This window comes from Chroicocephalus ridibundus, chromosome 1 (assembly GCF_963924245.1).
Source record: "Chroicocephalus ridibundus chromosome 1, bChrRid1.1, whole genome shotgun sequence".
Taxonomy (NCBI): domain Eukaryota; kingdom Metazoa; phylum Chordata; class Aves; order Charadriiformes; family Laridae; genus Chroicocephalus; species Chroicocephalus ridibundus.
Genome location: NC_086284.1, coordinates 103895312 through 103921691, shown reverse-complemented (window position 1 = coordinate 103921691; position 26380 = coordinate 103895312). Strand labels below are relative to the sequence as shown.

Genomic DNA, 26380 nt, shown 5'->3' with positions numbered 1-26380 from the left:
ACCAAGGCATCAAAGGCTAACAGAATCATTATAACAAAGAGGACAATTTGTTAGTAATATTAGCCAGGCAAATTAAGTCTTTGTAACCTATATTGCAATTACTAAGTATTAAACAAGGTTTTTTTCACATGTGTTTTCTATTTAAACTGTGCAACAATTTCATCCATGGCTTACTCCATGCCTAGAAATGGATGTTTCACTGTGGCTTTGTATGAAGGTTCCCAGGGTTGTTTTCATTATACTCAGTGCTGTTATGTGATGATACAGTATTGTGTTTAGTTACTGGAAGCACTCATTATAGTAGACATTTTAAATGTAAGAATATATTCAGTAACAGTCCTGATTTTATTTTGTTTGTTTGTTGGTTTTCTTTTACTTAAGACTTCTCTGTTTGTATTATAACTGCCTCATAGGCAGTTTAGGAGAATAGGAGAAATTATTTCATTCATAGGATTCCATCAAGTAATGAAACACTAACGTGATTTTAAATTAAAGCTTCAACTATTAAAAAAGAAGAGATCTAAAGTACTGATCTGTGCCTCTGGCTTGCAAACAGCCATGTCCAAAGCACAGACATGTAGTTACATGGAAAAGACTTCATATATTAACTTGTTTGTAAAAAAACATGTCTTCAAGCAATTAGTACTGCTACTACTAGCAGTAAAAGTAGATTTGGATTTATTCTATACAACCACTTAGAGTAAGTTGTAAAAATACAAAGTAATAGGTGAAAAACTCCTTTGTCATTACACATAGGAAAAAGTGGCAACTTGGAATTTTTTCCAAGGTTTAGACTTCAGAGACCACCATCTTTAGGAAAGGAGGTGCGGTACTTCCTGAAAGGTTCATTTTACACTGGAAAGTGGCCACATCTTCCCAACGAAAATAAGGGTCCCATTTAGAAGCATAATCATGGACTTTCATTGTGCCATTGTAAGGCAAGCATAAGTACTGTTTCCTGCCCACCCCTCTGGGAAGTATATATTTCACTGGGAAATGCATACCGGGAAGTATGTATTTCACTGTACTTTCTTAAAACTCTCTTTTTAATCCCTGACTAGATCTTCAGCCTGTTTCAAAGCAAGTATCAGTTATATTTTGAAGTGCTCACTTTTTCGTAAGAACATTGCTCTGTGGGCAACAGCCAAAGCGCGGGGCCATGGGCAAGTACTGTCTAGCACTCTTTTCCTATCTGTCATATATAGTTGCACAGAAATTTAACCAGACTTTTGTTAAGACCGCTTAACAAGTGGTACGCTGCCAACACTGATTATGCAACCAGAAAGGGAAGGCTTATTCAGACTTCCATTTTCAAACACAAACCATATTTTAGAGAGCACACAAAAGTCACTATAAAACCGAGAAAATTCTTACCATCTTTAGTTCTTTTCTTCCAGACAAAGAGTATGGGACAGACTTTGGGGTGAAAAGTATTTACTAGACAACAGGGAGCCACCATTCCTCTTCTACATCTCCCTAGTCCAAGGAGAGAAATACAATATGATGTTTCCAGTTGTGATTCTCTACATAATAAACCATGTGGAGATCAAATTAAATTTTTCAGATCCTGGTAAGCAAGGATTCAGTCTAGCACCTGCACATCCCCTGAGAAAATGATCAAGGTTACCTAAGGCAGCAGTTTTCAGAGAAAAGTTAGCAGGTTCTCTAGAATAAACAGTGTTGAAAGGTAATATTTGTCACTGCTGTTACAGAAGTGTCTCAAAATCTCAGCCAAAGATCAGAAATCAGCAGTAGTCACCTTTTATATGCACATGGCCTGACAGCTATCTTTACGCAGAGAGAGCTCATTACCTATGTAACTCACAATAGAACGCAGACAGGACACAGTACAAGGCATGTAAGAAGCAGAACCAGTACAGCAAGGACATCCACAACGCAGGTGTAGAGGCCTAGGCAAGGAAAAGATCTGATGGACAAGCCATTTTCTGCAAACATGAAACAGAATCTTTCCCTGTGCAGCTGAACTGCCACCACATCTAAGTAACGTTGAGCTTCGCATGTCTTGGCATGCCTGTGGATTTTACTTCTACATGGCAGTTGTATGTAGGAACTCAGATATGTTCCTGGAGCCATTATGCCTATTAGGTTCATGTGGAGTTTGGAGCCTTCACAGTACCTGAAACTCCACGACGAACCTCTGGGAGTTCACAGGCACTGAAACAGCCCATGTTCACAACGTCCTGTTATCCCTAAGCACACCTGGCTTGGATGTCCTGCAGTCTGAGTCTGTCCTCCTGATTCTGCAGTCATAAGGACATAAACTCAGTCAGACCTCATACCTAAAATTCAGTTATACCTGTGTCCTGTCTCACACAGCAGTCAGTGGCACAGACCTTACGAATAATGTAAAAATGGGTTAAGCATCTAGTCATACCTTAACATTTCATTTTATCTGCCACTTTAATCTATCCAGTAGCCCAGTAACAGCTGGGAAGTATTGCAAAATATTTCTACCCTGCATAATTTCACACTAGCAGCAAATTTTGTTTGCCTGCTCCCTTTTCCAGGTGATTTCTGAATGTGCTGAAGAGTGCAGGCCCAACATACATCTACGTGGAAGAAAAACATCCTGCATTCACGGTTTAACCTATCCTAGAGTCCTATATTCCCTCATACTCCAAAAATAAACAAGGGTTGTGCTTGGCACCCCACCAGAAATGTATGGCATCTTCAGGCCCCACCACTAAAGGCAGTAGGTGACACCTTTCCCCACACACACACCCAGCCAAGTTGAGTATAAGGCAAGTTCCCTCCCCCATCAGGATTAATCGGCCTGCAAGGTGAGACACAGGCATAACACAGGTGACACCTGAAGGTGACAGGCCACATCCTAGAGACATCTAAGACTGGAAGTGGACATTAAGTAATCTTTCAAGAAACAAAAGATTTCTTAGTAAAACGGAGAAGGATCTCACCAGTTTGCTAAGCCTACAAAGGGAAAAGGAAATTCAACCAAAATTCAGAAACCTGCCTGTATGTTACAATTTGAGTCAAAACACAAAGATGATAAAAACTGATTGAAATGAGTCATTTGCAAGGTTCTGAAGTAATACCGGAAACCTACTCTGTCTCTCAGTTTTGCTCAGTGAAATCTTTCAAAACAAATAAGCATAAGCATCTCTTGTGGGTATTTGCACAGGAACCACTCCTCTCTCCCACCAAGAAATCTGAAATCATGTCAAAACATACAACCAACACAAGAAGAGAGATTAAAGATGTACATGAATAATAATAAAAAAAAAAAGTCTTCTATTTTTAGTGCGCTGGTCCATGATATGCTAGAAAGTTTAATAAAGTACATTTCAGTTCTCTTAAGAGAGGTCTCAGTCTTCCAAAGCGTTGATGAAATCTTATTAACGCAAAGTCGAAGGGCGTAAATAGGTGTATATCTAATTTTAATGCAAGTACTTTCTACAAGGCTTCCAAAGTACTCCTCTTCAACGTCTTTTCTGATACTTTTTTCCTAGAGAAACAGCATCACCTTCAGGCGAAAAAAAATCACATTCCAATTTCTGTAGCCAGGAAAGACTTAAAAATTACTTCTCAAAATCTTGCACATTTTTTTATTTCGTTCTGATCCTAGATTGCAAAATTCAAACATATAAAAAAATCTTATACGTCTGTATATAAATTAAAAAAAAAAACAGGGGAAGGGGCAGTCTATCCTAGTTTTGAATCCACTGAAGTTTCAGAACAGTCCACACAGTTAAGCTCAGACCAAAATAAAGATAGCAAAAACAGAAATAAGATTTAATAGACATAGATGTGTCAAAAGTAAATAATCAGGGAAAGTTATATAAAGATGCCTACACCTGGAAATTGTATAACAATGTTCTCCCTAACACCATCACTAAATCAGGTGCACCAGTACTAACATTGACAGTAAGCATCGCAATTGAAGGACAGGCTCACAGCACTTTAGACTAGTTTTAATTAATCCCCAGCATTTATATACTCAGTGAAACCCTGCCTGTATAGAGGATCAGCCTTTACTAGAGTTATTAGTGTTGGGAAAGTAATAGGATGTAAGGAGAAGAAATTAAATAATGCAGGACACAGATAAGTTGAGGATATCTCAATTGGATGCGTGAAACAAAATAAGTGTCCCATGAATTCACAAAGAAAATAAGAGCACTTCAGTCATGTCTTTCTAACTTCTTTCTTTATTCTCTCTTTCTTTGCAATGGGACAGTTTTACCAACAAACCTATCAATCCGTAGCAAACTACTATAGCAATTATTTCGCAACCTGAAGTCCACAATAACAATAATAGTCAAAAAGGTCAACATAGTGTAAAAAGGGCAGAAAATCGGATGTTTCAAGGTGTGCGAGCAGCAGAAGCTATCAGCGGAAATTAGGTCAAGACAAACGAGGCCTACACACACACTAGGAATTTCCTTCATATCAGGGAAAAAAACAGATGTACCAATGCAAAACTTCAGGACAAATACCAACTTGTTGAGCTATTCTGAAATGATCATTTGAATTACTTTCATCCTACTGCCTGTCCTGGGGTATGGCATACACACATGATCCTCTTTAATCGTAAAAACTATTGAGCACAATTAGGGTGAGCAGACACAAGAGAGGAGGTATGACAATTGTCTGTCATTCCAAAAAGGTCGGGAACTACCATTCTGTGCAGCGCAGAATGGGGACTGCCATGTGTGTTTAGCTGCTGTGCTTGCTCTTCCAGTTCTAGAGCAGCAGTTGCTCTCACAGACCTGCCCACAGCTGGCAATTCTTTGGCTCGTCTAGATGCCACAGGAGCTCCGGATAGGGATGGGATGATCTTTTTGTCGTGTCCCAGGCTGGCTTGTTGTGATATGCTTAGAATACTTTGAACTTCTGAACAACATTCAAAAGCTTTGGCCTGCACGTACAGCAACAGGCTGACTTTGTGCCAGTCTAGACCAATCAGACTTTCCTTCCAGACAGCCCTCTGTTCAAAAACTGAATAGCAAAGCGACAACTGGAAAGAGAGGGCGCTTACTTCACCAGTGTTAAAATCTAACTTTGAACCCAGGCACTGTGTGTTAAGATTCCTGCTCCAAATTCAGACATAAAGTACTAAAACACAGAAGGAAAGGTCTCTGCCATTCCCCTAATGAAAGAGCAACCAGCTCACTCTGCCCAGAACAGAACAAATGGATGACAGTGGCTTCTTCTATGTTAGTTAACCTTTTGTAAACTTTGCCTTTCTTATATTAGTTTTGAATCTAGTTTTAGAACTTCCTCTTTTAATAATCTTGTATTTCATGGGTTAGCAGTAGCACATTTAACCCTGACGAATAATTTTACTTTAAAATAAATTGGATTAATTATAATGGATGAAGCAGGAATTCTCCAGATAATTTTATGTAACGTTATATTGCAACAAGAGAAACTAAGAAATAGAGGGCAGATGCCTTCATCAAATAGGAAATTTAGCATCTCAGTTACTTCTTCAAAATGCTTTCCTTCCTCTTCAGTATCAGCTTTACATGGCATGTTTCCCATGTAACAAGCTGCGCTTCATCCAGCATTGACCTTGTGCAAGTAATGCATCAGATGATCTCTCAGAGAGCAACTGATCAACCAGTTACACGCACGCAAATAGGTATTTATGTATAAACACACACAAGTGCACATGCATACACGTACACACACACATTAACAGAACTAAGACAATAATTGTCTGCGATACCAGAGTATTTAGTCTGTGCAACTTCTTCACAATTTTCTTTGAAGAATAATGTCAGTGTTTACTATGGCAAAGCCCAAGGCCAGGCTCCTCATTTCACTTACAAATACTACAGGCAATTTTTCACATGAAGTGCAACAGATGGAGCCATTCTCTACATTAAAAAAATAAAATCAAACAATCAGCTAACCCCCCACACACATCCCCAACCTACTGGAGTTTTCATTACAGAATCTTATTCCCGGTAAAGCTGAGCATCCCTGTGGCTCCAGCACATTTTTTCTTTCATGGGAAATGAAAAATGAGCTGCCAAAGTCAAGAGGCTTTATACTTTGCACTAGACAAATCTTCACTATTCCTTGCTTGTAGTTCTACCCTCCTCCCCCTCTGCATTGGGTCAGTACCTGAGTGAGAGTACTTTGCCAAGTGCTTCAGAATCAGGAACACCTAAGAGTGGAAGGAATATTTCAGCACACAAGGATACATTTACCTCTAAGTCACAGACAGATCATTATGGGAGGCAATTTACATTTATACTGGTAATAGCTATGACTTGGTGACTTGACCAAAAATTTGTGAAAACTGAGTTCTATCTCTCCTTTACCACAAACATATGGAGTAAACTTGGACAGGTCATTTCGTACTTTAATCCTAGTTACAAGAATTGCCAACAACCTGTAACTCACCCTAAAATCACCAGAGGCTGGAAGGGTCAAACACCTTTGAAAACAGACCTTCCTACCTCTCTGCCTTAGTCATCTCACCTATGAAAGAGTAATATTTTCCCATCCCCTGCAAATGGCTCTGAACCCCATGGAAAGAAAACCCTACTTTAATAAAAATAACATGTATGATATGAAAAATGAGTCCAAATAAGGAAAGAGTTTTCTTCTTTAAAAATAAACAAATGCAAGAAAGTTACAATTCCAGGAATGGAAAACAATCCAAGAAAGACCCTGAGGCTCATTAGAAAGAAAAACATTCTGCATGGAGGAAGAAACAAGAACATTAACAGATATCGCACCTAAGTGAGAGGGATTTTAATTTACGAAAAGGATCAAGTGCTCTTCAGGTAATTCAGCAACCTTGCAACTCAAGGATATGCCAACAGCCAAGGGAACAATTCAGCTCCGCATACTCTCTGTTAGTCTGAGCAAAAAGAATAAGCCAGCAACCATGTAAAGGAAAAAGCAAAGGAAAAAAAGACATATCCTAAAGTTAAATTATTCAGTGATACCAGAGATCATGAAGTTGGCTTTGAGCATGGGTAAAGGATAGCACAGATGCCAGCACACAACTGATATCACAAACTGCAATTTTATTGTAAGAGGTTTGTAAAACAAGCTTACTCAGCAGTCACTGCATGGAGGTAAACAGTTCTCTGAAGCCACTAGCTGAGGACCTATAAAAAGGGAACCTGATCCACTGGATCTTCTGCTACACCTTTACGGAAAGGCTTCCTTGGAAATGTTTTTCAAGGTTTTCCTGGCTTTTTTGACAATCACTCGGGCTGAAAGATGATGTCCTTACTCCTCCCACCAAAATTCTTCTCCCTTTAACCCCACATCTCCCATAATATGGTATCCTTTTTGCCGGCTTCCTCATCACAAGGTAGGAAGGTAGGCAAGCAGGTGAAGGAGTCCCTGCATCTGAAGAGTCAAAGGCAAAGTAGCTGATTGCTGCATGAGCCAAAGCAGCTGAACTCTTTCCCCTCCTGCTGTTCCTCACTTAAGCTTTTTTGCCCCTCACCACTCTCTCTCCCCCATACAATGGAGCCTGGGACTTTAAGGTTGCTTCATCCCTCCTGTACCTAGATGTGACAGAAGATTCACTGCATGACCAAGAGATAGCATTATCACTGAAGACAAAGAGGAAGGCTGGTGAGAGAGCTGAAGATCTCGCTTTTTTGCTGTATTTATATTTTAAAGAACTGGGGAGGCAAGGAATGATCAGAAACAGGGAGAAAGCAACACAAAGAGAAAAAAAGCCACTGAATTCATCTGATAGACAGGAAAGAACAGAGATTGGGGGAACTCCTGCAAAGATGGCAGGAAATTAGAGGTTTCACTAAAGATAACGCTGAAAAAAGCAGTTAACAAAAAATAGAAAGGCTCACGGGTAAAACAGGCTTAAGAAAAAAAATGTGTGCTGGAGCAAGTGAAACAACAACAACAAAATAAAAATTAGAGTTCAGGAAACCTTTATGTTTGGATAGGCACAAGCTGAGTGAGCCATGGGAAGGTAGTGTCAGAGGTATAAAGCAGAAGTAGGCATGCCAAAAGGCACAGTACTATTGTGGCAGAACTAATCAGGGCAGAATATCATTAAAATTTTGATTGTTCTTCTGATTTTCATTCCAGAATCTGCTTCCAGGTAAATGTTCTGCCCTTCAAAAAGTTAGTTTGGAACTGGAATCGAGAAACACAAATAATGATGCCACATATAATACTCACTCATGAGACAAACTCATGCAAAGACATACAGTGAATTTAGCCTGTTTGGAGTTTCTAGTAAGAACTGGGACTTTTTCAGTTTGCATGTCAGATCCAAGGTTATTTCTTCAGGAAGTTTAATGGAGAAAAACTGTCTTCACCGCTTTTGAGATATTCATGGGTTAAAGCAAGCTATCTTTTTAACCAGAAAGTTTGTAGAAGCTAAAAGACTGTGACTGGAAATTTCAGGTTTGCTTTGCCTTGTACGGCTTAAGGAGATGCAGCATAACCTAAAGTCCAACCGCTAAACAACTCCCAAAATGATACGTGTCTCTGTCAGTGAAGAAACAGAGGTGCCAATGGAGGCGTAGGAGGACAAGGAGGTGTAGTCAGCGAGACTGACTACATGGCCACTAATCAAACCTGGTTTTTTACCCCTTGCTCGCCTCGGGTAGGTGCCAAGATCTTCTCATGAGGATCCCTCATATGACATGATACAAGCTATTTATAATACCACATTACTGCTGTTTCCACTACCAGAAAATACTTGGACAGAGGACACCTCATCCATTTGAGTGCCCATTCAAATCACAGACTCGTTTAGGTTGGAAAAGACCCTTAGGATCATCAAGTCCAACCATTAACCTAGCACTGCCAAGTTGCCACTAAACCATGACCCCAAGCACCAGATCTACGCATCTTTTAAATACCTCCAGGGATGGCAACTCAACCGCTTCCCTGGGCAGCCCGTTCCAGTGCTTGACAACCCTTTTAGTGAAGAAATTGTTCCTAATATCCAATCCACACGCAACCTGGCACAACCTGAGGCCGCTTCCTCTTGTCTTTACGCAATGCTTAGTAGCAGCAGCAGCACCACGCTCCCTCAACGCTGAGGACAAGGAGACCGCAAAAGAAGAAGGGGATCAGCAAGCCCTTCCGCAGCTTTCCGCCGAGACTTCCTTCACAAGCAGCACGGAAGCTCGAGGGGAGGGGCGAGGCGGTAAAAGAAAGCAAAACAAGGGGCAGAAACCGCTTTCTGCGAGTGCGGGGAGGAAAGCGGCGCTTCGCTAGGGCAGCCTCCGGCCGTCGGCGAGGCGCAGCCGCCGCTCCGGACGAAGCAGCTCCATATCCCTCACCTCAGGCCGGGGTCCAACGGCCGTAACGGACACTGCCCCCCGCAACGCGCCGGGCGCGGGGGTGGTGGGGCGGAGCCAGTCGCGCGCCGCAGCGCCCACTACGCCATTTCCCTCAGCCTGAGAGGGCAGCTATGGGGGATTTGGTGCGGAGTCGAGTCCGTGGGGAGGCCGCCGGCTGTGAGGTACGGCTGGGAAGGCGGCGGCGTGTCTTTCCCTTAGTGTTCGCTGGCCGGGGCCGGGGCTGGGGTCTGGGTCTGGGTCTGTGGTGGGGCCGTTGGAGCTGTTCCGTTAGGGCGGCCGGAGCGAGGGATGGGGAGGCCCTGCATCGCCTCACGGCCCGGGGCCGGCCGCCCTTGGTTTGCGCCCCCTCGGCAAAGGGGAGGTTGTCCGTGGGCGCCAGGTCTGGTTTCCCGAGCTGCGGTCGGCTGCCGGGATTTCCTGGAAAGCTCCCTCGTTTCTGTCAGTGCTTTGCGGGGCATGTTGTGGAGGCTGCGCTTTGGCAGAAAGACGTGTCCCTGCATCCCTTTTTTGGCGTAATACCAGCTGAATTGCACATAAAAGCAGCGGCTTATTGGGGTTGTTTCTTCAGGAGTGTCCCTGAATGCAAAGTTGACCCCAGCGATAGTCTGCGAAGTGTATTATAGCTGGTTGCGATGCAGGTAACTGTGTAGCTCAAGGCCAGAATTTTGTAAGGAAAAATACACGACGGTAGATTCTGACAGAGCTTGTTGTCGCAAGTACTGTTTCATTGTCTTCCTTCCTGCGCTGGAGGGCTCAGGGCAGCCAAGGAGTCTGTTTTTATATTTTAACACTGCGTGTCCCATGCTGGTTCCTCCAGGGGCGCGTCCAGTTCAGCAGGAGTGCTGCTGGCAGTGCATGGAAAATGAACTTCTGCTGAATGGACTGGGATTGTTAAGGGTAAATGATTTCGATATCCTTAGAAACGTTTATCCAAAGTCCCTCAGGAAAGCCAGGAAAAGAGCATGGGCATATTGTTAGAACCCACAGTGCGATTCCCTGGTTCACATGGTTTCAGTAATAAAGTTGATCCATACATTGTATTACCTGTGTAGGTTTGCTGATACGGGCTTCTGAGAAGTACAAGCCAGTGACTTTAAAAACTTCAAAACCTGCTTTTTTTCTGATTGGGAGCAAATACAAAACAACCCAGCCTGAACTCCAGATAAAAATGAGCTGCCACTGAAGCTGAGTTTTGAAAGTGCTGGGAGCTTCAGGCAGCTCCCAGCGAAGTTACTGTGAGCCCAGGCTGATGAGGTGAGTGAGGGTTGGACTGACTAGTATTTCCATGGCTTTTTTCCAGGGATTGCTAAAGCTGTGAAGAGGAAGGGTAACAGAAGCGAGTCAGAGTTCTGACAGAAATGATTTTCGCCTGGAATTTCCCCGGCATTGATAGATCTGCAGTGGGCATCCAGATTTAGACAACTTCACAAACTTGGAGATAAACCTGTTTTGTCACATTTTTCTTACATATTATAAGGTGTTAAACAGATAACTTGGCTTTGAATATGCACCATGTAAGATACACATGTTGTTCAGCATACAGAGCCATGCACGAGTCACTTCATATTCCAAGACTGGGATAGTTGTTATTCATGACAGCATGAATAGCGAGGATCAAAGGTAGGCAAATACATCTGTTGCATAATACTATATATGCAGTGCTTTGAACACGTCTTGTGATAAATTGCAAGGATTAAGGCATAAAGGAAATATTTTGCTAAGTGAATTCAGGATCCTTAAATTTTTCCCCTTAAGAGAAAATTTTGAACAGCCTGAAAAATCAGATCCTGCAGGTATAACTGTTCTTTAAGCCACTGTGAAAGTAACGCTCTTTGGCTTTAGGTTTCTGTGTGACTTCTGAACCATGCTGGTAACCTTAGTGAAGTAGAAAGATTATTTTTTTTCTACTTGTGTAATCTGTAAACTCGATCTGAATGAGAACGTGAAATTATTTTATCTTCTGTCACATTCACTAGTGCCAAAACTAAATGGACTTGATAGATACGTATTACTTAATTGCTTTCTAGTTTGTTGATGTCAGCGATCAACTTAAAGATTTTGTCACTAGTAAATCTTATCTTCTTATCCATATTTTTTAATTTTGATTGAAAAGAGGAAGACATTCTATATCTCCTAAATATTCCTCATGCTTGAATGAATTGATAAAAAGAACCAAACTGAACTGATGTTTGCTTTGTCTGTGGAATTATGATTATCAGTTGCACAGATACAGGCTCTCAATATTTATCAAGAGACTTCTTATAATGATGCTAAAACTTTGAAGAGAGGAAGATTTACACCTCAGATGAGGGGGTTTTTAATTCACATGTTTTTTAACATGCTGTGTTAAGTTTGACCGTAGTATGCTTTGTCGTGATTTTAAATTTTAAACTATTTTTTTTACAGAGAAAATATTTGGTTTTAAAATTAATTTTAAATTTTAAAGAAAATTATTTGTGTTAAACCTGAGAAGATTCTGTGGAACTAGTTACACCCTTGCCCATCTGTCTGTAGATTCACTGTTGTTCCTTAGTACTTTGCCTGTCATTCAAAACCAGATCCTGCAAATATTAATGCTATGAGGATAATAAATAGAGTAAAATAATAACATCAAGGAGAGGGAATATTTAATAGATTTCATGTCTTAAAAATTGTAACATAAACTTCATAAGTTCCGTATAATTAATAATTTTATACCTCCCTCTTGATCTACCCTCTTTCTGGAAACATTTTTTACAACAATGATGAGTTCTTGTAGTATTTCAAATAAAGTAAAGAAATGTTTATTTTCATTGTATTTAATAAGTTGAAGCGAGTGGTATAGAATTTTCAGATGATATCTTCATGCAGAATTAATGCAAATGATCATACAATGTTTTCTCTGTATTTATTGGAAAGGTTAAGAGCCCTTTACACGTGAAAAAAGGAAAGAGCTATTGTGAAAAAAGGAAAGAGCTATTGTCGTAAAATTGCCTGACTAACCTGAGGATCCTTGCCCACTGCCCCCGCCTCCGCCCTGCCCAATAGCAGTAACTGTTTCAGTACCACTGCCTCCCCCCAAACATCGAAGAGGTTAATATAAGTCTTTGTACATAGACCTCATTTTACCTGCAAGTAATTTACTAAGATGTATTGCTGAATGTGATTGTTTTTAATGTATTTGCAGATACAGAAGCAAAATGTTTATTTTGCAGTCAGTAGGTTATATTTCTTAATCACTCTGGAAACACTGATGGGTGGATCAATGCATTTTTATCAAATTGGTAAGTTGCCTGTGCCTTTATATTGTAAGAGGAGCAGTACTGCTAATTTTTCACTAACACTTCTTATGAGTTACTGAAGTAAGATACCATCATCTTATTGTAGAGCTCTCCCTGGAATAATTCACAGAATCGAGACTCTAGTGTATTACATTCTGCATATTCCATTTGATACATAAACCGTGATTTCCCATAAGAAAGAAATGCTTTGAAACAGCATACTGCATTCTGCCTTTCTAAGTGTCCACTGAACTCTTAGTTGGATGTGTTGTTTTTCATTTCTTGTTTTATTTTTTTGGGGGGGACTCCTCAGTTTCAGGATTAGCAGGCACAAAAACCATAGTTTGTTGGCTGAGCTGTAGTCATAATGGGAAACGGTTTGATAGGATCATTTAATTCTGTAAAAAGGATAAGATGGTAAAGAAGATTCCCCATTCAGCTTACAGACCATCTTTATTTCCCCATTCTAAAGTTTCGTAGTTATTTGGTCTAAGATTTATTTTTTTTCTTTTCCGTGTCTCTTATATAAGTGTAACCTACAAAATTTTGCAACTCTTCATCTATCTTTGGTAAACATGTTTGTTGAAACAAAGTTCTGAGGCAGTTTGAACTCTAGATGAATGGTATTTGATTTTGGTAGGGAGAGGCATTTAAAAATCACAAATATGGACAGAATAGGAAAAACATCTATGTCAACAGGAAATACATCAACAAGACAGCTGACACATGTGAGGTGGCTGGCATGAGAGAGAATGGCAAAAGACTGTTTGCATCTCCTAATTTGAAGGGCTTGCGCCAAGAAAGTGTGTCATGACTAGAGTCTGTGCCCTGACACTATATGTTTCTGTAATGGGAATAGCCTTAATTTGCTAAAGGCTGTCTGCTTGTTGAGAGAAAGGAGAATTCCTGCCACAAATGATTACAAATCTGAACTTGTATTCAGGTAAAGAACAATAACTGTTAAAGTATTACTTTGTTGTTCATACCCATTGGATTTTGTTTCCAGATAGGTGATCTGTTACTACATGGCAAGAAATCAATTGTTCTACTTTTAAGTGCACTTCTCTAAGGGGATGTTTACTATTCAATAATAACATAGAAGAACAAGTGCAGAAGGAAGATGGACAAGAGATGATGTCTGTGGTTTGAATGGCAAAATGAAGCTTGAGAGAGATGAGTTTTCTGTCATGTGAAAATATAAATTTGCTGCATGTGCAACTCAAGTGAGATGCTTAATCTCTTTGCAACTAATTTCAGAAGGGATGCTGGGAGCACGGTTTAATACTTGTGAGACAGATGTCCAAAAAGCCAGATTTATAAGAGATACTTGGCTAAGTATCCATCCCAAATGATTTCAAGAAACTTAGGTGCCCAGATGTGTTTGTGTGTGCTTCTGTGTTGCTAATTAAAGGGCAATTTTTAAGGCACTTCTCTGCAGCCATGAAGATTCTGTGCAGGTGTCTCTTTAATTGAGTAGGAAATTTTTCCTTTCCTCTTCCAGTACTCTCTGCAAAAGTAGACAAGGATCATAAAATAAATGCGTTAATCCATTAGGAAATTCTCCCAGTGTGTCTGGGACAGGACAGTCCCCACTGACCCAGTTCTGTTCTGAATCCCCTCTAATTTGCCAGGAATATAGTTCACATAGTTGGGGGTTAGACCAGATGACCTCCAGAGGTCCCTTCCAGCCACAGCCACTCTGTGATAGTCCTGTCTACATTATTTGTAGATCTCCATAAAAAATGTTTTAATTTTTTATAAGGTATGTCCCAGAATTCTCTTCTCTTTTCACAATTATTCTTACTGTGGCACATCTTGTTGACACGTCGAGTAGTTCTGTTATATTATTTGTAATAGCGTGGCACCTGAGACCTTCAGTTGTGGACCAGAGTGCTACTGTGTTAGTTACTGTACAAATATGAAGTCAAAGACATTCCTTATGCTACAGAAGTTACCATTCGAAGTGAGATGAGGAGAATGAAATAACATGTTAAGGCAGTATTAATCAGCCCAGTCCAACAGAGGTATTCGCCAGGCCAGTGGTGTTTTGGGGATTGTCATATTTTTGGGTAGAGGGTTAAGGTGTCAAGACAACAGAGAGTTCATAGAGAAGAGTTTTAGGAAAAATAATCCAGTAATTGTGCAGATATTTCCAGGTTGTTCATCTAAAGCATGAGAAAAAGTATGCATGTTTGACATTAAACTAGTAACTTCTTTGGCCGACTGAGTATGGGAGTTATCAGTAAGAGGACAGACCACAAACTGTTTTTAAAACGAGGAGAGGAAGTTTTTATTTGCTGCACTCAGAAAGCAGAAGAGAGCTAAAGGATCCTGAGAAGAAAATTAGAAGCGTCAGAACAATAATTTCAAGAATGTCTTGAAGCACCATGCTGAAAAGATATGAGTGATGCAAGACTGGGTTGGTTAAGGAAGAGAATTCTGGATACAGTGAGAATCTGGATGAATGAACAGTCTCTTACAGAGGTTATACAAGAAGATGTGGGGACTCCTAGAACGTCAGGATTTGCAAAAGGGCTGTGTTCAAGACGTTACTTGGACAGTAGGCCTGAAATGTTACAGAAACAGGACACAAAATAGAGAGGCAGTTATGAAGTAGAGGCTGAAATAGGGAGTTATAGGATTTATCTGACTAAAGACAGTGAGTAATATACCAAAGTTGTTAAAACTACAGCTTTGAGGACTCCCCACATTTAGTGAAGAAGGACATTGTGGAAATGATTGGATAATGTTCATCAGGCAGTAATAGTATCTTTTCCCAGACCAATTTTAAGATTCTTCTTGTGACTTAAAATGGTGTTTAACAGACAGAGTGAACTACCTGAAATAGAGTCAGAACCTTCTCAGACAATATTTGATAAGAATATCTTAAGTACATTTATTCACACTGAGTCTTGAACCTCATCTGGCAGGGATCAGCATACGCCTGAACCACAGTGTGGTTGGCAAAGAACTAGCTCCTAGGAGCCTTAGAATTAATGACACAGGTTGGAGGGGGACATCCCATGCTCTGGGGAAGGAGGGAAGGGTAGAGGAAAGTAGTAGGAAGAAGATGTGAAAGAAAGAAACACTTCCACTGAGGGAATGTTGAGTATTGTATCTAACTGTTGCAAATAATTATTGCCAATAGTAAGCTAATAATCAGATATTGTAGACATACAAATGCATTAATACATAGTTTCATTTTCCAGTGTACATCAGCATTCTGACTGCAGCTTGTTGCATCTTGCCTGGTAAGAGTTTTTATTGTCTTTCAAATGCTTTTCCTAACACAGTTCAAAAAAACTTGCATATTCTCACCAAGCATAGTTTTAAAACTTCATGCTTTTTTGACGAACTAACTTAATAGAAATATAGTAAAGGAGGACAGTCCTTTGCATTGTTGTTTCTATTGTGCTGAACTCTGTTCTATGGTTGCTTTATTTGGGGGGAAATACTGGGCTGCTCTGATTTGGCTTATTGCAATCTTACGTTTATTTGCAATTCATATTGATGGGTTGTTTGGTTTTGTGTGTTTGTTTTTTTTCCTTTATAGAAAGAGTTCTGGGAGAGCCACCTAGCAACCTACAAATGGAATCTCACAATTTTCAGCACATTTTGTCTTGGCAGGCAAAAAGTGATCCAACTGTGACAACATACTATCGTGTACTGTACAATGACCGCAGGCAAGTCTTATTTTATAATGCAGAAATTTTAATGTTTATCATCTCAAAATACTAAGGCTGGGGTTTTCTTGTTTGATTGTCTGTTTTTCCACTCAGAAATTCCACCTCTACCCCCACCCCACCCTGCTCCCAAATGCTTTCTTGTATTAGGGAATCCAGATAGATTATCTTGATTTTTTCTTAACTTATCTTGATTTACAGGAACTGGATGACTGCTAAGCAATGTTCAGATATTACACAACTCTACTGTAATCTGACAGATGATTTTAAAGAGGCTGACACTCAGTATTTAGCATTGGTTCAGAGCTTCGTAGGAACTGAAGTATTCAATTCTTCTGTACTTGATTTTGAACCACTTCTTGACAGTAAGTTCTCTGTCTGCATTTTCTCATTGTAGTGGTTTTTATTCATAGCTGATGTATAAATGATGTTTTGCTAGCTTTACACTAAGACACTCCAAACTAACTTGGTTGTTAGCTTATTCCTTTATCTAAGAGAATATGAATTTGTGTATAATCTACCACTTATCAGTTACAAGACAGAATATATAGATAGCTTTCTAAAATTAGTAGCTACAGTAGTTCTGAATAATGGGTGGGGCTCTGGTTTTGAAGTAAAATATCTATATAAATATAGAGGAAATAGTCTCGTGCCAAGCATTGACAGGCACAGGTAATCTCTTCAGTGCTTAAGATACATAACTTAAAAAAAAAAACCCTCCACCACCACCCAAACATTGTTTTTATGTCTTCAAGTAGTCATCATCAAGAGTTAAAGAAATACCATGTCTGCACTAGGTGTAGGGGAAGAGATTTACTTGTTTATTCATCAACCTGCTCTTCTTGCTTTCCTTGCTGAAAGAAGGTGCTTATCAGCTGTGACATCATCTAATGCCAGAGGTGGCTTCACCCTTAGTTGTGCTTAGTATTCAGTTTTGAAGTAACAGAGATTGAGGAACAATTGGAGGACTATGGAGGAGATATAGGTCACGTTACCTCTAAATTCAGCCCAGAGGTAGTTGCTGCTGTGTCCGCTTATAGTCTCAGAAATGATGAAAAATTGTAGGGGATGGGGAGAATAGCCACAAGGCTAACTGAAGGATTTCAGAACATCCCTCTGGGGTGGAGGCCTTCAGTCTTTCTGCAGTTAGTTTAATAAAGAAAAGAACCAGAAGGTGCCTTGACCACTAGTTAATATGATGGCAGGCTTCTTCAGTCTTGAAAACAAAGTATAACAGCATGGCCTGACTGGAAGCTGAAGCTAGATAAATTTCAGCTAGGAACAAAAGGCATATTTTGAACTGACCACTGGAACAACTGTCAGGTGCTCTGACTGATTTTTCCGTCACTGGCGACTTGTAAATTGAAATTGGATGTTTTGCTAGTAGTTCTCTAGTTCAAACTACAAGCTCACTTGAGTGAAGTCATGTTTTCCAGGGCACGGGACTTAGATGAACCCTGTAGTTTTTTCTTGGTTTACAGTGCCTAAGTAGGAAGGAATCAATATTCTGAGACATTTCCCTGCTGGGTGTAGTTGATATCTACCTTCAGATACCTACTGTGGAATCTCACTTCTGTTGACAGGTGGATTTGAGCAGACAGAAAGGTTTCATAACAAAGAGCCAGGAGAACAACCGCATTTGACTGTAATCAGATTTAAGCTAATGTTTACTTATAACTTAAAAGATGAGAAAGGAGTAAGTGTTCAACCACTTGACTAGGACATGCTTTCCTGTTTGAGAGTAGAGGAACGCTTCATATTTGTTCTAAGTGTTAAACTTTTTTTTTTCTTTCTACCCTGCTTCAGGAACAGTAGCTAGCAAATATATATTGCTTTTTTGAATTTTGCAGAGGTTTGCAAACCAGTCTTCACCTTGATCAAAGTGTACATGCTTCTATAAAAGACAAAATGCAAACTCCACGTTTTCATGGTTTTTTGCCCGACAATGTACTACACAGAAATGGAGCGTTATGGAGATAGTTTGTTCTCACACCATTTTCCAACATTCCTACTTCTTTCCTGTGTTGGAGGAAAGAAGATCTTAGGCTTGATTCACTTTGGAAGTTCCTCTGGCCTTGATGGATGTGTAGTTTTGGAGAGAGGAGACGATTAGTGTACATGGCTTTTCATGCTCACATTCCTGGCTTATGCATGTTCTGAGGACCTGAACCTGAGAGATTACTTTGAACCCAATGGAAGTCTCACAGAAGTGTAACTGTTTTGCTCGGTTGTCTGTAGAGTTTTTAGCCTTCAGAGCTCAGCTGTCAAGTTTAGACCTATAGCCTTCCTTGCAACCAGTATGAATATGTGCAGGGTTACACACCACTGCATTTCTACAGAGAGTGACTAGAAGATGATGAGCAAGAAAGTAATCAGATTTTCCTATACATTAACCTCAGCTTTCCTCTCAAACAGATAAAAAGCTCACAGCTCTGTGGAGCTGAAGCAAAGCCTCTGTCACCTTTCTGCTTCTTCCCTCCCTTCCACTGCTTTCTGTTTTTAAAATCTAGTCATGAGGGGAAAGATCATTTGACCATGCAACTTAAATGTTGCAAGGCCTTGTGGATTTACAACAGTTATATACTCTGGAATCATGTTAGTCAGCTATATATCCATCACTGAAATAGAATTGGTACTGAATACATAGTGTATATTTTTTCCATCTTTTTTCTTTCCTCTTTCTTTTTTTCAATAGCTTTCCTGGGACCACCAGAAGTTAATATCAGTTCCTGCCTAAACTGCATAAATGTCACCATAAAGCTGCCAACCTCTCACTTAAGAAAAAATGAAAAGCTATTGTCTTTAATTGATATATATGAAGAGCTTGATTATGGTATAACACTGAAAACACTTGATGGAGATCATAAGGTAAAGGACTATTTCTACTCTTAACGAGGAGAAAGACAGGAGGAGTTAAGAGGAAAAATACGGAAAGCATAGGATGGCTCTGATGTTTAGCAGATTCACAGAAGCAAATATGTCAACAGAAGATGATTAGAAAGAAAAAACAACAAACAAAGAGAAACCAACATAATCTTAGCTTCTTTTTACTGCAGAATAGCAGGCCTAGAAGAGGAATACCAGTTGTCCTGTATCCTTACTTGAAATAAAGCACAGGGTACTGGCTCAAGTGATTGTTCCCTGGGAAGACAAGGGAAAGACAGTTTAGCTGAAACTACTGGCAGGTGTATGCACAGCTGATAGAAAAATATGTTCAGAAAGCAGTTCAGTAGTCTTCTGTCAAATTGGAAAAGTGTATCCAGTTAGTTTCCGAAACAACCTATTCTGGGTCCGATACTATTTAATTGTGGGGGATTTTTTTGCATGATTAAATAGATAGGTAGATAGGTATGATTAGAACTTAAAATGATCCTCACAAAATGAAGAAATGATCTTAAAATAATAGATAATTCAATAAGGACCAATGCAAGGCATAACACTTAAGAATAATTGTCTGTGTAATAATTAGACTGGTAACACCTACACAGGCAGCAGTTTTGCCAGAAAGGATGAGAGCATTCTATAACATTACAAGCTAAACATGACTCACGTGTTGCTGAGAGATTAAAAAAATCATATTTTTACGTACTCAGTACTTTTAAAGCCCACCTACCCCACACCAGTCTGGCGTTCAGAAAAGGCACAGACTAGTTGAGCAGGATCCAAGAAGGAACAGTGAGGACTGTGGGGGATCCTGACGCATGAACTCTGAGGAAATGATGGAATAATAGGGGACCGATTAGTGTAAGCAAGCAAAGCACAGTTAGAGGCCAGAGTCTCTGAATATGTAAACATTTACTACAGAAAAAGAGGAAAAAAAACGTTCACTGTGACCAAAAACGGTGAAGTGAAATTTGCAGTTGTGCAGACCTTAGGTTAAACATCAAGAGAGACTTTAATACGTGGGCTGGCAAAGGACTGAAATAAGTTGCCTAACTAGAGCCTGGACTGCCTGGACTGGAAGTTTTGAACAGCAAATCAGACAGGTACCTGTTGGGAATTTAATCTGTTTAACTCATTCTGCCGTGAGTCACAGAAGAAGGACCACAACTTACCTGCCATGAATATTTTTCCCCTGATTTCTGAATCAGAACATCACTTGCTGTTTCAAATCTGTAGAATCTGTGTGAAGTTACTTCAAGGGGACGTATAATGACCAACAGTTCGAGATAGAAAAGTAGTTTATCTTTGATAATACACTATTTCACAAGCAGGCATAAGGTAGGCGTCTTGACATCATCTAGAACTAGAGATGAAGCAGTTGTCTAGGTAAACTGCTGAGTTACTGTGTCAGTTTTTGCAGTTTCACATGCTACTGCATTTCTCTGAAATAGCCGTAATGTTTTATCCGTGGCTGGCGAGCTCTTTTTAGGCAAATAGCTAACTTGAAAACGTTGTCTTTCATGACAGAGGCTGCATAAGAAAATGACTGAAGAAATTTTTAGTACTGTCATTGAAGAATTGTATCCAAATAGAAATTACTGTGTGTCTGTTATGGTCACTGCATCTCTCAACAAAAATTCCATCCCATCAGCCTGGAAATGTGTAACTACGGACTCTGTCGCTCAACAAGGTAACTGCTGTGGTGCAGGAGCGGATTTTCTGACTTGATTACGTGCAAGTGTTTTCTTTTTCCATAGGAAGATTAACAAGTAAATTAAATCTTCCGTAGGAAGATTTTACAAGTAAATTTACAAGTACCCTCTGAGTGCTGAGTGATAAATGTTGTGGGGATTTATAAGTGAAATATAAAAACCTGTCCACTTTGGGGCTACAAATGTCCACTAACTGCTAAATGGTTATCAAAGATGGTGTAATTTCTTTTTTAATTCCTGAATCTAATTTGGGACTCGATCTTGTTTTGACTTTGGAACAGATGACCTCCAGAGGTCCCTTCTAACCTAAATTATTTTGTGATTCTGAATAGCTGTTCTGAATGTGAAATATGAAATGTTATAATTGGAATCTTCATTCATGTATGTTTGTTTGGTTTTTTCACTTGCAGATTATTATACAGTTGCAGTCGCAGGTGCTGTATGTTTTTCACTCATCTTAGCTGGTGCCCTGAAGTGTATGCATGCAGGAGGTTATATTCTTCAGAAAAACTTACTTCCACATAGTTTGGTACGTAATAATTCTCATATTTAACCTTCCTGGTTGGGCGGACAAAGTTTACCATCTGAAATTTCTAATCCCGTGTCCTAGGCACAAGTTATATAAGTACATGTTATGTTTTAATTTGCAGTTTACTGATGTCAAAGGTAGTCTATAGGCTGCTAAATCTTGTCTGTTCTGCAGAGCAAATACTCAGTCTTTTTCAAAACCATTCTTGCTACTTCTGTGACAAGTTACTAGCAGAGATAGACACATAATCATCCCGCCGTACGCAGTGCTTGTGAGGTTGAACCTGGAGTACTGTGTCCAGCTCTGGTACTCACAGCACAAGAAAGATGCAGACAGACTGGGGAGGGTTCAGAGGAGGGCCACAAAGATGATAAAGGGCTGGAGAACCTGCCCTGTGAGGAAAGACTGAAGGAGTTAGATCTTTTCTCCCTGCAGAGAAGATGGCTCGGGGGGTACCTCATTACAGTATTCCAGTACTTAAAGAGTGACTACAAACAGGACAGAGGTTCTCAAGACAAGGAGCAATGGCTACAAGTTGCATAATGAGAGGTTTGATGTCAATATAAGAAAGAATTTTTTTACAGTGGGAACAATCAATCACTGGAACAACCTCCCCAGGGACGTGGTAGAGTCCCCATCACTGGAGGTTTTCAATATGTGATTGGACCGGGTGGTAGATGAGATCATCTAGGCATCCTGTCCCATGAAAGGTTGGACCAGATGGTCTTTCAAGGTCCCTTCCAGCCCGGGTTTTCTAGGATTCTATGAAGTTAGTGAGGCCAGGCAGTAGTGAAGGGGAACCCCCCCAAAAATATCTTTAAATCAACTCTTTATGGTACACAGAAGCAGGCTAGGTCCTACAGCAGAGAACCCAGTGTAGGACAATTAACCCCTTGCTCCTTGAAAATGACCTTATACGTAAATCCTTCCTGTAGCAGACAAATTTCTTCTGCCATTTGAGCCAGGGCAATAACTCCAAAACAAAAAACCTACTCCAGTTCTTAGGTGAAGTGCATAGGGAGGAGACCTGTTCTCCACCAAGAAGGATGCTCTGAAAGCATTCAGGAGCGATGTGTATCCATTGCTCCTTAGCAAAGCAGTTTCTGGCACATTTTGCCTCCATTATGTCACCCTGCAGTATTGTATTCCTCTCTGAGAACAAAGCCAATTATCCCCATAAATTTTTTTCCATTTATTACACCAAAAATCAGAGCATTCCCTGAAGTCTTAAAGATTGTTTAGCCAGGTCCCTGATTGCTGGAGTTTAAAGGTATTTTGAGAGATTCTACAACTGAAAGCAAATAGTTTAAACTTGCCTTCAAGGTCTTTTCTTTGTCATGTTTCCATAGGAAAGCAAGCTGAAAAGACAAAAGGTAGCTTTAAGACCCAGTTGGGTATGGGCATATTGTTCCTGTAGTGAGGCATAAAAATGGTCAAGAGTTGGGAGTTTTGGTCTTGTTATCGCACAAAGATGGGCCAGTTATTTAGGCATGTCTGGAGAAGAAGAGAGCCACTGTTAGTGCTCTAAGACTGTTTGTTTTTTCCTAAAGCTATGCTTCATGGTCCACAAAAGGAGTCAAGGACAGCAAGTGGGAAGTGCTAAAAGTAAAAGTTCAGCAGCCTGGTAAGAGCAGGATCTGGATGGTTGTTGGAAACAATCTCCCACAAAACAAATAAGAACTTACTCTCAATTCATCTCAACAAGGAGACAAAAGGATAGACCATTAAAGACCTTCATAGAGATGAGACACTGCTTTGAGGAAGCAGTCTTTAAGGCATGTTGTTTCTCAGGAAACCTGAGTTTGCTTTGTCACATCAATGGTAGCTTCTCAGTCAAAGGAGAAATCTTCTTTACTGAAATCAGATATATTTTGCAGGTCCCCAACCTTCCAGTTTCACATGTATCTCGTACCATAGATTAGCATGCAGTTATGTGAGGATATTTCCCTAGAAAAGTATCCTAGTTGTTAGTTTCAGAACTGTTACAAGCAAGTTCAGGATCACTTCTCTGGGTAGCCTTGTGTCTGTCAGTCTTCTCCAGTCTCAGTAATTGTTTATTACTGTATTCTGTTATAAACAGGCATTAGCAAAAAGGGTGCCTGATAGTGGAACACTTAGTAGAGGAAGAAAAGAGTATTTCTATGCAAGTGATCTCTGCCAGAATCTAGAGCTGGCATAGTATCATAGAAACTAACTCACGGACCAGGCTGTCATAATCTACCTGAATATTGGAGTTGGATGACAGCAAAAAGCAAGGGGAAAGAAAAGAAACTATATAGCTCTGGAACAAAACATACTCATGGTGGGGATGGGGGGCAGATGAACAGGTACACAAGGCAGATAGTACCTGCATCACCTTCCAAATGCTGAAGTATTCGCAGTAGTCACTTACAGAATCATAGAAAGGTTAGAGTTGGAAGGGATCTTAAAGATCAACGCCCTGCCGTGGGCAGGAACATCTCCCACTAGACCAGGTTGCTCAAAGCCCCATCCAGCCTGGCCTTGAACACCTCCAGGGATGGGGCAGCCATAGCTTCTCTGGTCAGCCTGTTCCAGTGCCTCACCACCCTCACAGGAAAGAATTTCTTCCTAATATCTCATCTAAATCTACCCTCTTCCAGTTTAAAACCACTACCCCTCATCCTATTGCTACACTCCCTGATAAAGAGTCCCTCCCCATCTTTCCTGTAAGCCCCCTTTAGGTACTGGAAGGCCGCTATAAGGTCTTCTCGGAGCCTTCTCTTCTCCAGGCTGAACAGCCCCAGCTCTCTCAGCCTGGTGCTCCAGCCCTCTGATCATCTTCATGGCCCTCCTCTGGACTTGCTCCAAAAGGTCCATATCCTTCTTATGTTGGGGACCCTAGAGCTGGACGCAGTGGTGCTCCAGGTGGGGTCTCACGCGAGCGTAGTAGGGGGGCAGAATCACCTCACACAGGAAGAGTACTTAAGGAAGAAAGAAAGGTAATGGTAATATATCACTGAAATTCTTTGACTTTTTCTAGGATAAAGTGTCGTGTTTTAGCGCTTGAGGAAGCCAGTCCCGAGTCAGCTAATTTTTTATTTTAATAGAAGAGACTGAACTGCCACTAAATTTCAAGCAAAAATAATGAGATTCCTGAGACTTGTTTCTATCCATCTTTGCTTGCTTTCTTTTTTTTAATAGTCGGACTTCTTTTACATCTAATTCTGCGGTGTTTTTCAGCATGAACGTTTTACATTTTATATAAGCATATCCAGAGCAGATTGGTATAAGTTTTCTGAGACTTTTTTTCCTCATGTTTCTGTCTTTTGCCATGTCATTACCTTCATATCCCTAAGATTGCTGAACATGACTTTGTAAAGCACTTCTAAGGTTAATTTTTTTTGTTGTCAACATTTTGCCCCCAATGCTTTGAATATTCAGTAATCCTCAAAGGGTCCTCAGAGTAAAACTGAGAAAACGGAACCTGGGATGTTATAGGTATAGTTCATTGCTTCAAATGGTACTTTTCTAAAGGACATTGAAATTGATCCTCCATGGAAGGTTTCTCTTTTGCATGGTAACTGCAAGAGCTAATAGAGAGTTGCAAGACTCGCTTCAGGTTTAAGATGTACATCTAAAATGAGCTTTTAGTCTTAGAAAGGTGTCCTAAAAATTAGAATTAAAGCGTTTAATACCTGACTCTGCTTGGCACTAGCGTCATTTTTTTGAGGCTGTCCAGTGCTGTGTGCCTTGATTTGTAGTGAAGGCTGTCATGTTTACAGGAATGGAGAAGAGGGAACACTCCTAGATGCCCTGAATTCTGCAGAAAAAGCCAAAAAATGTGTCAGAGAAGGAATCATTTGACTGACAACCTCATGACTGGGGGTATTTTTTTTTTCATATTTTTCTGTGCACGTGTGCAAATTTGGCTGATCTTTTTTTAATTCAATTTGCTCTTTCAGGTATTCAGCAAGATGTTAACCTATCCACTTTGGACATTCGAATCTGAAGAAATAGCCTCTGTAGAGATCATTTACAAAGAGGTTAAAAAAAAGACAAATGAATCCAGTGGTGGTGGTGTCAGTGATGAAGATGACAGTGACGACAGTGACAGCGATGCCATAAGTAATCATGACTATGCAAGGCGTGATATCATAGGTAGAGTGCCTCATTCCTCTGGCACGGCAGATGGTTTTGTGCAGTACTCTATAAATAGCACATGCGAGGACAGCAGCAGCCAGGCAAGCGAACATCCAGACATTGACCCTGAAGATTTTGAAGAGCATGAGATGGACATTGAAGAAGACAAAGACACAAGTAGTGAGTTACTTAATACTTTCTCTGAGGTAAATTGCAACTATTCTTCTAGGCAAAGGAACAGTGCTTGCTTTACCATTAACTTAAATACTGTGCTGTTGGGAGCCTCTGAAGAGAACATGGACAGTTCTGCAGTTCTTCTTTCTTCCCAAGAAGATGCAGTTGACTGGCAGTGTGCTCATGCTTTTGAAGCAAAACTTCTGGATGACACCAAAAGTGTGCGGAAACCACTCTGTCCTAACAGCTCTCAAGAATGGCAAATTTCTTCTCATTCTTCTGATGGAAGTGACTCATCAGATTCAGATATGGACCAAAAAACTGAATACCTAAGAAGATAAATAAATGAGAACCACCGTTATTTCATAACGTATGAACTGATAATGTCCAACTTTATTTGTGGACTCAACATATGGATCTTGTCTTTTTCTTTTTTTTTTAACATTCTGTGAGTATATGCCTGAACACTGAAAATATACAACATTAATTTTTAACAAATATTTCTCTGATCTCTCCAGGTATGGTTCAGGTTGGATTATCCACAGAGAAACAGAAATGACAGTTTCGATCCAGCAAGAAGAGTAGTTATTTTGTTGTGCAGTTTGATAGTAAATTATAACTTTTAGCTGTTACAAAGTAACTATTTTCTATAACTCAAGTGAGAAATCAGTTTGCAGTACAGGGAGTTGTGAGTGGCCAGTCTCTCAACCAGACCACTTTTTTAATTTCATAGAATCATAGAATT

At 40.2% G+C, this 26380-nt stretch overlaps 1 protein-coding gene across 2 annotated transcripts; it reads left to right on the top strand.

Moving 5' to 3' along the window:
• The first annotated feature begins 9018 nt into the window (after positions 1-9018).
• On the top strand, positions 9019-25995 carry IFNAR2 (interferon alpha and beta receptor subunit 2). 2 transcript variants are annotated; one of them, XM_063346404.1, is made up of 10 exons: positions 9019-9454; positions 10594-10913; positions 12460-12556; positions 15763-15804; positions 16107-16236; positions 16438-16601; positions 18932-19104; positions 20647-20809; positions 21242-21360; positions 25284-25995. In XM_063346404.1, exons 3-10 carry the CDS (start codon positions 12526-12528, stop codon positions 25974-25976), a joined length of 1515 nt encoding a protein of 504 aa, XP_063202474.1. In that variant the 5' UTR covers positions 9019-9454; positions 10594-10913; positions 12460-12525; the 3' UTR covers positions 25977-25995. The 2 variants fall into 2 exon arrangements, with proteins under 2 accessions (XP_063202474.1, XP_063202482.1); XM_063346412.1 differs by lacking the exon at positions 10594-10913 and adding an exon at positions 10346-10547.
• The last annotated feature ends 385 nt before the right edge of the window (positions 25996-26380 follow it).